The sequence below is a fragment of the Alligator sinensis genome, unplaced genomic scaffold, assembly GCF_000455745.1.
Source record: "Alligator sinensis unplaced genomic scaffold, ASM45574v1 scaffold709_1, whole genome shotgun sequence".
In the NCBI taxonomy this organism is placed as follows: domain Eukaryota; kingdom Metazoa; phylum Chordata; order Crocodylia; family Alligatoridae; genus Alligator; species Alligator sinensis.
Window position 1 is genome coordinate 770246 of NW_005842208.1, and position 14307 is coordinate 784552.

Below are 14307 nucleotides of genomic sequence, written 5' to 3' on the forward strand. Positions count from 1 at the left end.
GGGGAGACCCTAAGTTTCTGAGGTGGTTATGGGCAGGAGATGTCGGAAGGGCTGTTACTATGGACTGTTTTGGACCAATTTTTGTGGCATGGTGGCCTATAGGGGACCAGGCTCTGTGACCCAGGCTTTCCCTTCCAGCTCAGTGTTCCTCTAAGTTTCTTGGATGTGGGGTTTGTTGGCATGGTCATGGGGGTGCTCAGGTGAAGGTTGTTTTTTTCCTGTAGCTCTTCTTTGCACACAGGGGTGATGCACACTCCTGCTTTATGCTAATTTGTGGCCTTTCCACACAGGGCAGTAATTACTGATGGGGTCCGTCACCTCTTTGACCAAAAGGGGGTGGTTACAGTCAAGGACCGGGAGCAGAGGTCAGTGTCTCTGGAACAGGCCCTGGAGTTGGCAGTCGAGGCTGGAGCTGAGGATGTACAGGAAAGTGAGGATGAGGAAGAGCAGGAGGTGCTGAAGGTAGGTTTCCACAGGTCGCAATTACTATGGTTCCTGACCAACAAAGCAGGGTATTGTGGGAGAAGTGGGGGTGCACTCAGGACCATTCACTTGTGCTTCTTTGGCCCAGATCGGTGTGAGGGGCAATACCCTCAGCCAGTAGGGGGCACCTGTTTCCTGATGTCTTCATGGGACCAATGAGATTCGATTGGGGTGGTGTCTTGACACTTCACTGCATGATTTTGTGCTGGGGTGGAGGTACATGGAGATCCAACTAGCCCCAGTCCCTCCAGGGAGATGGAGCAATACCTGGGGGACTCCTGGCTGGGCCTGGGTTTGAATCAGCTGATGGGACCATCCAGCTGCTGGTGGCAGCCTTCACTGTGCTGTGTGTATTGTACAGCCTTCCTCTGAATCCTACCCATGCATGGGGTGAGGGGAGGCTCCTCAGCTTTGTTCTGTTCTTGGGCTGCTTTCCCCAGCTTCCCACAGGAGATGTAGTATGACTGAGAGCAGCCCCGAGGCTGTTGTAACATGGACCCAGGGGCTCATTTTTCACCCTCGGCTCAACCAGGGTAATATTGTGGAACTTTGTTGTGGTTGAAGGCCTCAGGGTGACCACAGTGCAGTGTCAGGGAGAACAGACTTTGGAAAGGAACTGGTGATGTTCTGAGCGCAAAACATGAGCTCCCTGCTTCAGCAACAGACTCAAGTTTGCTGTGGACCCAACCAAGCAGAAGGGGTCAAAACTGTGCTGCATGGTTGAGGATGCATGCCTGGTCCCCTGTGCTGAGACCCTCCCTTCTCTTTCCACAGTTCTTGTGCGATGTATCTGTGCTACACCAGGTGCGGAAGAAGCTGGATGCACAGGGCTTGCAGTCGCTCTCTGCTGGGTTGGAGTTCATCCCCAACACCACTGTGGAGCTCTCTGAGGAGGAGATGAAGCAGTCCTCAGAGCTCCTCATGGTCCTGGGTAACTGCCAAGACGTGATCAGGATCTATGACAACATTCAGTAGGGGGCTGTGTTTGGGATGGTGAGGGGCTGGGACAGTGTCAGAGTGTCCCTCCGACCCCATCACTGGGGTAACAAGAAACAGGATGTTGGTGCCCTGTGGACAGTGACAAGATGTGCTCCACTGCTTAGCTGGGGTTTCCACCCTCTGGCAAAGTGGTTCAGGACTCTGTCTTGCCCTGGAATGCAATCAGGACGCTACAGGTTAATTGCCGGGCTGGATTGTTGCCAATGGAGTGACTGTTGCTTTGTCCTTCACCTGTGGTGGGGGTTGGTTTGATTGCTGAAGGGCTCGGCAGGGCAGGGGCACTTGTCCTGTATAACCACCTGGGTGCTTGTGTCTTGAGCCCAGGAGGTGAGGGCTTCAACCCACACCTGTTGCAGCAGCAGGGCCCACCCCTTTCCCCAAGCATCAGATGCTGTGCAGGATGAGCTACCATTCATTTGTGCAGCACTGAGCACAGCATCAGCACTGCATAGACCGAGTCAGGCAGTGCCAGGGCAGGAGCCATCCTTAGACTCACACCTTTAGCTGTATATCCTGCATGACTGTCTATGGCAGCCCTGCTTGGAGGGCAGCAGCCAGGTTAGGGGCATCCCACACCATTCAGCCTGGTTGCAGCTATACTTTCATCATGCTGGCTAATAAACAATGGTTTGTGGGTGGGGGCTCTGTCTCTGCTCTCGGCATAGTGCTGTTCTTCCTATCCAAATACATGCGTGCCTCAGGGAATGGGGGGTGGGGCCATTGTGGAGTTGTAGTTGGAGGCTTGATGTGATGGCCAGATTGGATGGAGACATAATGGAAAAGTCCAGAGAGATTCTCCAAAGGCAACATTAAGGGTCCTTGGAGTTGCTTGCTCTATCACAGTGAGGCAGGAACAAAATTCAAGCTGGAAATAAGGGGTTGGTTGAATGGACAATCGCCCATGGAAAGGGATAGTTCTTCCATCATTTGGCATTGGTCAATTAAGATGTGGTGACTGTTCAATTGCCACTCCAGTCCAGGAGCTATTAGACTGGGTTCAGAGGTCCCGGGAGGGATTCTCCGGCCTGGGTTATACTAGAGGCTGGATGGGGATGGTTATCTAACATTCTCTAGAAAAATTATCTGAGTGAAACCAATAGTTTTCAAAGCTGTTGCAACCATCCTACTGAGAAAATTTGGTCCTTGTTGCCAGCATAGAGTACAGCATTCTGTGCAGAAATTGCCTGTGGTCTAAAGTAAACTTTGTCTTGTATTTTCCCCTTTTTAAATATATATATAAAAAATTAAATTTGTAATGAAGAGGAAAGGGTAGTGGAGGGTGTTCTCTTATGGAAATGTTTGATGAATCGAAAACAATTAGTTGAAAATTTTTTTTTCACTTAGAAATATTTTCTTCACCAATTAATACCACTTTACAGCCCAAGTGCAAGTGGGTGATTGAAAAACTGGTGCCTAGCTCTGTGAATAAAGTTCTGTAGCAGCCTGAGGCCTTCACACACGCTGCTGGTGGCTCCCAGAATGCCTGGGATTATTTTAAATGTGATACTTTAAAACTAGGAATTTGTTTTAGCTTTTGTTTGCTTTCTGGGTTTTTGCCACTCAGGATTGTGTGGGGGTTCATTCTGTTTTTAAAGACAAATGTAGGTTTGGTTGTATTCACATGACTCCAGCAGCTGGGGATTTTAAATAAAAACATGAGGATGGGATAAATCACAAGAACTCATGTTGCTGGTTTTTGGTCAGGAAACATGGCCAGGATCTTACTAACTGATCCCCTTCCACCTTGATAAGTACTTTGTATTTCAAAGTGTAAAATCACAAGAAACCCACAGACCAACATACGTATCTGCACCAAACCAGCAATCGCCCTAAACACACCAAGAAACCTGTAATATAAAGCCAAGTCCTCTGGTACCACCAAGTCTGCACTGAGGAGAACACCCATGATCATCACTCAAAAAGACTTTCATTCAACAAGGACACTCCTCCAGAGAGAGAGATCAGACTTTTGAAAGAGCCACCCAGATTCCACGTGAAGAATTGCTGCAGTACAGAAAGAAAATCCCCATGAATCACACACCACTAGTTATGACATACTATCCTTCCCTGGAACCTATATGGAAAATCCTCAAACAATTGCAACCCATTGTAGAAGAAGAACCAAGTCATAAAGAGATCTTCTCAGAACCACCCGTTCTAGCCTTTAAACAAGCACCAAACCTTGCCAACCTCATCACCAGAAGCAAACTTCCTACGGCCTAAAATACACCGAATGGATCCAGACTATGCCAGGGCAAGAAATGTAAAACCTGCCAACACGTCTCCATTACCCCCACAATTACTACACTCCACAACAGAACTATCAGCATTCCTGGATCTTACAGCTGCACCTCCAGAAATGTAATATATCTCATCCAGTGCACTAAATGCCCTGATGGAAAATATGTAGGAGAAGCCGAACAACAACTGCGTACCAGAATTAATGTACACCAAAAATCTATCAAAGACAGGAATACCCAATCACCTGTGGGGGCACATTTCTCATAAGACAACCACACTTTCCAATCCCTCAGTTCTAATCCTCAAAGGGAATTTACAAAACACCTTTCACAGACCAGTCTATGAACTTCATTTCAACCTACTGGACACAAAAAATCATCGACTAAATATAGACATTGGATTTATGGCACATTACAACCTGCCTAACATCTGATACCTTAGGTAACTGTTTACCAATTACTTATCACCAGGTCTGCAGTCCTCTTCCTGCCCCCCACCACACACACACACCTGTTTGTCGCCCATTGACTGCCTTAATTTGCTTTTTAACTGACTGGCTTTCTTGCAGACAGGCCTTGGGCTTCTATTTTATTCTATCCCAGCCAGGAAGAGCACAGAACAACTACGGACTTCCTGAGTTTGAAAACTTGTGAAGAAGAATGTTTCCAACTATTTTAGTTGGTCCAATAAAAAATATCTGATTTACCCAAAGAACCTTGTCTGCCTATGTCCTTAGACCAACATTACTACAACCATTGGTGATGCGTAGGGGGTGCACAGGGGTACACGTGCACCCTGAGCTTGGCAGTGCACCCCATGCAAAAAGGTGCTGCCGACACTGCCAGCGGGCGGTCGCTGCTAGCCACACCCCCCTTGCTGCTGGTGGTGTCTGCGGGTGGTCCCCAATGGCCAGTGGCATCCGCAGGTGGTCGCTGACCGCTAGTCAGCACTTGCCACCCCTTCACTGCCAACAGCACCGTGGTTGCCTGCGGGAGCTCATTGCTTGCCGCCACCATGCTCCTGCTGCCACCAGGCTCCCTCCCACCCCTCTGGGGGCACGTGGCATTCATGGCTACAACCAATACCTCCAAAACACCAGGTTGCACTCAACATATTTTTATTTAAAACCCAAACTGAGGACTTCAGGGCCAGAAGCCATCTGCTGTCTGAGCCCTGTCATTATTCCAAATGATCACTTTCAGGGGTGTAATATCACCCTGTGGCAATAGTGCCTGTGTGGCAGAAGTGCATGTGACACCAAATGTTTTAATGAGTGTCCTACCCACATTGAAGCCAGTAGCAACAATGTAATTAAGCCACTGGTTGTTTGAATAAAATAGCCTGTAAAGGGCAATTTCAGTGTACCTCACCTAGCTAGTGGGAGCAGGGGTTTCCAGAACAGACCAAGCCATGGGGGTGGGACAGGGGCTGTAATGTCTGAAGGAAAAGATGCTTCAGTACAGTAGTGTGGAGATGTAGCTGGGATCTTAGGACTTAAGGGCAGCCATGTTGGTGGGGGTGCAGTGGGCTAGGAAATGGGGGAGGCAGGCCACTAACAGCTCTAAGGAGCATCCTGTGCTCTACAGTGTGGGATGCAGCAGCCGCAGGGGAACACTGTCACAGCCTGGGTAAAAGATGGGCCTCAGTGGCTCATTGAAGGCCCCAGAGAGGGTGTAAAGGTGCTCCATGCCCACAGTATTGTAGAAGGAGACGCATCCCCGCTCATAGTCCACATACACCCCAACAGTGCGAGGTGGGGCCTCCACAGTGAGGGGCTGTGGGCATGAGGCCATAGCCAGGTATTGTCCCCTGTCATTGCGTCGTAGCACCCAGTAGGCCTCACGGGCCAAGGATGCCAGTTGCCCCTTCCTCGCCAGGGACTCGCATGCCACACCAAGTGCCCAGTCAGCCTTGTTGCCCACCTCCACCTCCCAATAGTGACGTCCCCCAGTCAGCGCTGGCTGGCCCAGCACCAAGCAGTAGACTCTGAAGCGCTCGGGGTTGTCAGGGAGCAGACGTCTCTGGGCACCCAGCTGCACGCTCGTCAGGTCATCAGACAGCACCAGGGCAGGATGGGCTGTATGGGGGTCCAAGGTCACAGAGGCTGGCGCTGTGGGAAAGGGTTAGAATGAGCTAGGGCTGCTCCTGTCCCCAAGGACATCTCACTCATACATGCCTACACGTGTGTAGCACAACTTTTGAGCAGGAACCATTGAGGGTTCAAAAGAGTGAGCTTCTGCTTAGTGCCACAATATAACTTCCAATCTGTAGCAGCAAAAAGCTATTTCATGTGGGCCAGAAATTTGGTGGTAGACTGATCAGTGGTAGCATTAGGGCTGCAGCAATTAATGCCATTGTCATTGGACCATACAATGGAATTTCTGGCCCAATGGGGTGCCCAGCAGGCTGGATCTGGAGCGTGAAGCCATGTCATCTGGCCCATGGGGCTGGAAATTTGGCGGCAGGAACAGTGGCAGTTGCTGTGGCTCTGGGAACCATAGCAATTAACACTGCCATTGCCAAATTTCTGGCCCTATATGTAGCCCCATAAGCCAGATGGGAAAGCCCTGCACTCCAGATCCAGCCTGCAGCTGGGCCCTGTATGACTTGCCTAGCTCATGGGGCTGGATGAGTTTAACAGCCGTAATGCAAGTAAAAATTTCATTTTTTCCATCCATATTTGTCCGTTTCTTTTTTATCAATAAGACATTACAATACAAGCATCCAATTAGTCCTTCTCCACACAGTTTAACACCATTTTCCCTAAAGAAATGTAGGAAACACACATTGCCACATCATGCTTAACTACAATTATCAATTAATATAATTCAAATTATAATTTTGACCTATTTTTTATTTTTAAGCCAAAATTCCAAATAAAATGTTGTCTTGAGCAGAGATCCAATTTCTGTTTCCTCTTAGTAAGACTTATATTTACGAAGAAATTAATTAAAGGAAAATTCTGAACACAATTTTTGTTTTGTTTGGAGATGAATTTTTTAAATGGGAAAAAAAGTACGTGGAGAATTTTTAGTCTTCCAATATTTGCTTTTTTTCCCTTCCAAGTAAGAGAAAGTTTTAACATGAAAACGAGGGAGAAAAAGTATGGTGAATAGTTTAAAAAAATATATTTTTAGGGCTGTAAATTAATCACTGTTAACATGCACGATTAATCCATTCATTGGTGTTTGTGTTATTTTTCTTAACATGTTAATCGCACAAGTGGTTTTGAAGCCTGTTTCTGGGCTTCACTCTGCCACCTTCACTGCTGTCTCTGGGCCACCCATCAGGGCAGTGGTGCCAGTGCAGAGGACCACAAGGCAGTTTAGATGTGGGCTCCGGGCACTTGCAGTAGGAAAGGGGGGCGAGGGGCGCAAAGACACAGAGACACATGAGCAGCTGCAATATGAACGTGGCCAGGAATGCAGTGGCGTGTAAAGCAGTATCCTGCAGGTAAGTCTGTGGAGGGGGAGGAGCGGGGGCCAGATCGAGGCCCTCACAGTGAGGGAGGGAGTCAGGCAGGGGCAGGGGCTGGGGTCAATGGGGCCCTGGGGCCAGGGTGGATCATGGGATGGAGCCACGGGAAGCTTGTCCAGGGGCACAGGGTGGCGTGCCTCTATGCTGCTGCTCACACCCCTGGGGGAGGAATGTGGGGCATGCGCCCCCCAGATTTATGCACTGGGCAGAGCCAGGCTGCCCACTGCAAGCTGGGGCTCTGCGTACTGCTGCCTTTGTCCCAGGAGCCATGTGCTGGCTGCGCTGCGTGTCCCCTGCCCACCTGGCAGCAGGAGACACAACATGGCATTGTGCAGCTGCCAGGGCAAAGGCAGCATGGCGCAGAGCCCCAGCCTGCAGTGGGCAGTCTTCCTCTGCATCTTGCACAAATCTGGGGGGCACATGTCCCCTATGCCTCCCCCGGGGGTGCACACAGCGGTGGGGAGTTGCACTCCCCCATGCACCTGGATGAGCCACCCGTGGCTCTGTCACATAATCCATACTGGCCTCGGGTCCCCATTCACCCCACCCCCTGCCCCACTCCCTCCCTCACTGTGGGGATCTCGATCTGCCCCATCCCTCACCCCTTCCCCTTCTCAGATGTCCCTGCTGGGTGCTGTGTGTGTGTGTGTGTGTGTGTGTGTGTGTGTGTGCGCGCCCCTTACTCCCAAGCCACAGCCCACCCCACCCCAGCCCTGCTGCTGCCCCTTACTCCTGACCTACAGTACCCTGCATCCTGCCAGGGCATTCAGCACCCCCCCACCTGGGCTCCAAACCCCCAACACACACCCACAACCCCCTACACCTTCACAAATTTCCCCCCCTACACATCCCCCATTCACCCCAACCATACAAAGTACCTACATAATTTTGCATAATTTTGAGTTTTTCTGCACATAATTTTGAGTTTTTAGCTGTGCGATTAAAATAGCAATTCATTGCAACTAACTTTTTTAATCGTGCAAGCAACTGGGATTATTTTTTTTAACCATTTGACAGCCCTCATTATTTTTAATTTATTTTTTCCATTTGTCAATATTCTCCACTTTCTAGTGATATAAAACAGAACTGTAAAAGTCAAGGATGGGCAGCTGGCACCAAAAATGTAAAAAATTGAGAATCTGAGTAGTGCAAAAAAATTAGAAACAATGAACAAAACATTAAAAAAAAAAGAAATTTAAGGGGAATTTATAATTGTTTTGGCTTTTAAAAATCTAATTAATATTAATTTTTGGCTTTTTGTTTTAAGCTTTCCTGATTTCAATCCTTTTTTTCTTTTTAAAGTGAGAGACTAGAAAGAGGTTGAGGATTTTTAGGGATTTCACCTTTTTACTTCAATTTTTATGTTACCTCAATATTTACCAGTGGGAAAGAAAAAGGGGCAAAACTACCCAGTCTCAGGGCTCTTAAACTGAAATGAAAATATAAATATGAGACACTAAACGTTTGTTTTATTTTGGATTCTTCTTTTGAAAAATTTAGTCAAAAGAACATGTTCCAAGTGCAGGAAGGAACTTTGCCATTCATTTAAATTTCCCCAGAAACGTTTTATGGAAAATGTTTCCTATTAGAAACGGCATAGCATTGAAACTGGTTCCCTTGGCCATAAAAGTTCCTCAGTTGATAAAGGTCAATGGGATCCAAGAGTGTGTGTGTGTCCTCTAGTCACTAGTTCCTGTGTTATCTCGTACTCCAGCTGGGCTTTGGGGCAGAGGGAAGGAGGAGGCTGCCATCCAAAATAGGCCATAAGAGGGGATTTATCAATTATAAAAAACACAGAGAAAAGGGAAACACCCTGCTCCCGGCAGCACAGCACTCATTACTGAAATCCCTGCTCCCTACAGCACAGTGTCTCAATTACTGGCCTGGATTACCTGGGCTGAGAACAGATCTCATTGCTTTCCATGTAGTGTACTGGATGGGACCCTGGAACTGGGCCAGTTTCAGCAGAGAGCAGACTACAGTGGGCTGGGCTCTGGCAGCTCCCTTCTGTTCCAGTTCCAGCCAGTGCACCTGCTTCTGGCACCTGTTGACAGAAGAACCCCCGGTTCCAGGGATATGGTCTGCTGAGGGCATGGGTCACATAAGGAAAGTAAAGCATGGTCCTCCCCTATGCTCTGCCAGCAAGCCAAGCCTACCCAGGAGGCTCTACCCCCTGGCAATGCCCTGCTCACCACTCATTGCCCTTCCACAAGCCAGGCTTCACTGACTTACTTCCACCAGACTGGGTTCACCCACAACCTAAGCCCCTTTCAGAAGCTGAGCTCCACTTACCAAGCTCTACCCTGAAGTCTCTCTCCAAGGCAGGCTATTCAAAGCTACACCTGCTGCCCAGACCCCACCCATAAGAAAAGCACCTGCTACCACCCCGATGATAAACCCTGCCCACCTATACCCAAGCCCTACCCACAAACAGAGCCTACCAATGACCCCAAAGCCTCCCAGGAGGCCCCATTCTTGTTCTGGTCAGAAGATGCCATCAGGGCAAGGGGTGCAAAGGTAAGTAATGGGGGTCTTGCCATCAGGGCAAGGGGTGCAAAGGTAAGTAACAGGGGTCCTGATGGTCTGGCTAATCAGGGGGTGGGGGGGCACACAGTCTTGCAAGGCCTTAAATGCCTGTACACCAATGCTCGTAGCATGGGGAACAAACAGGAGGAACTCGCCCTCAGAATAGCTAGTTCAAATCCAGATGTCGTAGGGTTAACAGAGACATGGTGGGACTCATCCCATGACTGGGCAGTTAACATTAGGGGCTATAGGCTGTACAGGCGGGATAGAGAAGGCAGAAAAGGGTGGGGGGTGGCACTTTATGTCAAGGAGCACTACACATCCTCTGCCAGCAGTATGGGGTCAGGGGAAGGGCGAGCTGAAGTGCTCTGGGTCAAGATCCAGGGGGGGCAAGGCGAGAGGGATTTGACGGTGGGGGTCTATTACAGACCCCCCAATCAGGAGGAGGAGCTGGACAGGGAATTTTCAGGCCAGCTTGCGGAGACACTAAAAGCAAGGGATGTAGTTGTCATGGGCGATTTTAATTACCCGGACATCTGCTGGGAGGAGCAGTCAGCCGGGACGGACCGCTCCAGGAGGTTCTTGGCCGAGTTGCAGGACCTCCACTTGATTCAGGAGGTGCACAGTCCCACCAGAGGAGATGCCCTGCTGGACCTGGTCCTGGCCGCAGGCGACGACCTGGTAAGAGGCCTCCAGGTTCTTGACCACCTGGGCAATAGTGATCATCGCGTGCTGGAATTCACCATCCAGCGTAGAGTGTCAAGGGCCCGCAGCAAGGTGGTGGCCCTAGACTTCAGGAGGGCCAACTTCAGTGAGATGAGGAGATTAGTGGGAGAGGAACTGGGGTCCTTGAGGGCAGAGGAACTCAGCGTCCAAGAGGAGTGGTCGTTCCTTAAGGAAACGATACTCGGGGCCCAAGGGGTGTCCATCCCGACAAGAAGCAAGGCGGGCAGGAGTGTCCAAAAGCCCCCCTGGCTCACCAAGGGTGTCCGGGAATGCCTGCTTGCCAAAAGGGTGGCGTACGCCCGGTGGAAGGGGGGTGTAATCTCCAAAGAGGAGTATACCTCCTCTGCTCGGGCCTGCAGGCGGGCTGTTAGGAAGGCCAAGGCGGAGATAGAGCTCGGATTAGCGTCCAGGATTAAGGATAACAAAAAGTCCTTTTTCAAATATATTGGGAGGATGAAGAAGGCGCCGGGTAATGTGGGGCCCCTGCAGGATATGCGGGGCAATCTGGTGGTTGCGTCAGAGGATAAAGCGGACCTCTTTAACCAATTCTTCACCTCCGTTTTCTTGTGCAGGGACCGGGACTTCCCTGCTGTGATAGAAGCCGGACGCGAGGGGATCGCCTTCAGACCTCAGGTTGGGGAGGACCGGGTTAGAGAGCTTCTGGAGGGGCTGGACGCGTTCAAGTCAGCGGGTCCGGATGCTCTCCACCCCAGGGTGCTGAGGGAGCTGGCTGGGGTTATTGCAGGGCCCCTGGCACGGCTCTACGAGCGATCGTGGTGCTTGGGCCAGGTGCCAGACGATTGGAAGGTAGCTAATGTGGTCCCCATCTTCAAAAAAGGGAAAAGGGAGGACCCGGGCAATTATAGGCCCGTCAGTCTTACCTCAATCCTGGGGAAGCTCTTTGAGAAGATCATCAAGGAGCACATTTGTGATGGGCCGGCATCCGAGATGATGCTCAGGGGCAATCAGCATGGATTTATTAGGGGGAGATCATGTCAGACCAACCTGATTGCCTTTTATGATCAGGTCACAAAGGCCATGGATGCAGGTGTCGCGGTGGATGTAGTCTTTCTGGACTTCAGCAAGGCCTTTGACACCGTCTCTCACCCCATCCTAATTAGTAAACTAGGCGACTGTGGCATAGATGCCTACACGGTCAGATGGATTGCAGATTGGCTGAAGGGTCGCACTCAGAGGGTGGTGGTGGATGGATCATATTCGACTTGGGGGGAGGTGGGTAGTGGAGTCCCTCAGGGCTCGGTCCTGGGCCCTGCGCTGTTCAATGTCTTCATCAGCGATCTTGATGTTGGGGTGGAGAGCAACCTGTTTAAATTCGCTGATGACACCAAAATTTGGGGGGAGGTGAGCACGCTAGCAGGGAGAGAGAGATTGCAGAAGGATCTGGATAGGTTACAGGGGTGGGCAGACAGGAACAGGATGCGTTTCAATACGGACAAGTGCAGGGTGCTGCACTTGGGTAGTAGGAACCAGCAGCACACTTATACGATGGGGAACTCCCTACTTGAGAGCACGGAGGCGGAAAGGGATCTTGGTGTCATTATTGACTCCAAGATGAACATGGGCCGACAATGCGAGGTCATGGTTGGCAGGGCTAACCGGACCTTGTCGTGCATCCACAGGTGCATCTCGAGTAGAGCCAGGGAGGTGATCCTCCCCCTCTATGCGACGCTGGTCAGGCCGCAGCTGGAGTATTGTGTCCAGTTCTGTGCGCCCCATTTCAGGAGGGATGTGGACAACATGGAGAGGGTCCAGAGGAGGGCCACCCGCATGATCCGGGGACAACAGGGCAGACCCTACAGTGAGAGACTGCGGGACTTGAACCTATTCAGCCTCCACAAGAGAAGGCTGAGGGGGGACCTGGTGACCGTCTATAAACTCACTAGGGGGAACCAGAAGGGTTTGGGGGAGACGCTGTTTCCCCTAGCCCCTGCTGGCATAACAAGGAATAATGGGCACAAGTTGATGGAGAGGAGGTACAGATTGGACATCCGAAAAAACTACTTCACAGTCAGGGCGGCTAGGAGCTGGAACCAACTTCCAAGGGAGGTGGTGCTGGCCCCTACCCTGGGGATCTTTAAGAAGAGGCTGGATACTTACCTGGCTGGACTCATTTGAGTCCCGTTTTTGTTTTTAGGGTGAGTGGTTTTGTTTGTGTTTTTGGGTTGTTCTCCCGCCCTGGCGGGGGGTCGGGCTAGAAGATCTATTAGGTCCCTTCCGACCCTGAAACTATGAAACTATGAAACTATGCCACCCACAACCACAAGTAGTGCCCACTATTGGGCCTCCTCTTGCAAGTGAAGTCCTACCCAACAGCCAGGGTTCCCCCCCTTTGACTCTGACTACTAAATTATCTGGCCCCATCCACCCACTCACTTAACTATATCTCTCTTACCTGCATCTATCCTGGGTCTCTCACAATTATGCCTGTGGTGAAAGGCATGGGAAGGGGGAAAGGGGAAGGGGTACAACGGCCCCTGTTCCTTAGCCTAAGTGGGAGGTGCATCTGTCTGTCTGACTGTTCTCCTTGCCATGGCCTCTCAGCTGGGTGGGGCAGGGGAGGGTGGACAGGTAGGGATCTGGCTGGCCAATGGCCAGGGGAGAGATCAGGGAGGGTGCAGGATTCAGGGTGCAGAGCATATCCCGGGGCTGACTGAAGTGGGGTGGGTGGCATACTCGCATGTCCAAAACACGCCGTATCCCCTGAGGGGAGAGAGAGAGAGAGAGAGAGAGAGTGGGAAAACAGAGGGGATCTTGGGGTCTGAGACCCACAGATCCCTTGGAAATCCTTCCCTTGTGTCCACTCTAGTCCCAGCCCCACTGCTCCCCATCCCCAAATTGATGCAATTTCCTTCAAACCCTCAAATGGGGACCAGACAAGGGGGTATGATTGTGTGTGCGCACACACCCATATACCCATGAGTGTGAATCTATTTTTCTGTATGCAATCCAGCATAGGGGGTGTGTGTGTGTGTATGTATTATACCCTTGAGAGTATGTGTGTGTGCATATGTGCGTGCACCCGAGTGTGTGTGCATGTGACAGTGTGTGCACTCCTGTACTCACCTGCTCATGTGTGTGTGTGCATGTGTGGACCTGGGACCTGGCCAGGCCTGTGAGTGTGTGCACTGGTGCCTGGGCAGGTGGGGCTCTCACCTGCAGGAAGACACTAGGTTCCAGCTCCCCCAGCCGGGCCTGGACATCATGCTGAGCCTCCCATGCAGCTTGCAGTCTCTCTCGCACACTGCCCAGTGCGGCCTCCATCTCCCAGTGCACAGCCTCTGCTGCCTCCTGCAGCTCCCGCAGCAATGTAGCTTCCCTCTGTGCCAGGAACTGCCGCAGATCAGCCAGCTCTGAAGAGATGCGGTGTTGCAGAGTGGTCCTGGAGGCCTGTGTGGTAGTAAATGGGGAGGGTGACGGGGGTCAGCATTGAGAGTGGGGGCCTGGAGCAACAGGGCTCTGGATTGAGACACAGACAAGATAGAATGAGGGGTGGAAAACAGGATGCCAGGTTGGGCAGAGAACACCAACTGTTTTCCACCACAATAATGCAACCAAACAAATATTCTTCAAATTATTTAAGAATTTTCATAGGGTTTGTTTGTTTGTTTTGGGTGCAGGGTGGTTTGTTTGGAGAAGGGTATTTTGTTTTATTTTTTCTGAGAAAATCAATATTGTTCCCAACAATTTCATGGATTTTGGCGCATCCCCTACCCCCATTTTATTAAAGAAAAATCTTCATGCTAACAAAACCAGTATTTTTCAGTTTGACTTGTAATAGTTTCATAGTAGTTTCATAGTAGCTAGGGTCAGGAGGGACCTGAACAGATCATCTAG

The 14307-nt window shown here is 50.5% G+C and overlaps 2 protein-coding genes across 5 annotated transcripts in view; one reads left to right on the top strand and one right to left on the bottom strand.

The window, feature by feature from the left end:
* Nucleotides 1-3763, top strand: part of LOC102379122 (translational activator of cytochrome c oxidase 1) — a 9370-nt gene extending 5607 nt beyond the window's left edge. For 2 of the 4 annotated variants that reach the window (XM_025207776.1, XM_025207774.1), the window contains 2 exons: nt 291-462; nt 1258-3763. In XM_025207776.1, the coding sequence (XP_025063561.1) occupies nt 291-462; nt 1258-1458 (373 nt within the window). In that variant the 3' untranslated portion in view covers nt 1459-3763. The remainder of the gene's footprint in view (nt 1-290; nt 463-1257) is intronic. The other 2 variants (XM_025207775.1, XM_014521370.2) reach the window with 1 other exon arrangement.
* Nucleotides 3764-5303: 1540 nt separating this feature from the next.
* Nucleotides 5304-14307, bottom strand: part of LOC102384779 (E3 ubiquitin-protein ligase TRIM39-like) — a 20096-nt gene continuing 11092 nt past the window's right edge. The window contains exons 3-5 of the mRNA XM_006026793.1: nt 13627-13860; nt 12990-13173; nt 5304-5833 (exon numbers count right to left, since the gene is read on the bottom strand). Of these exons, the coding sequence (XP_006026855.1) occupies nt 5304-5833; nt 12990-13173; nt 13627-13860 (948 nt within the window). The remainder of the gene's footprint in view (nt 5834-12989; nt 13174-13626; nt 13861-14307) is intronic.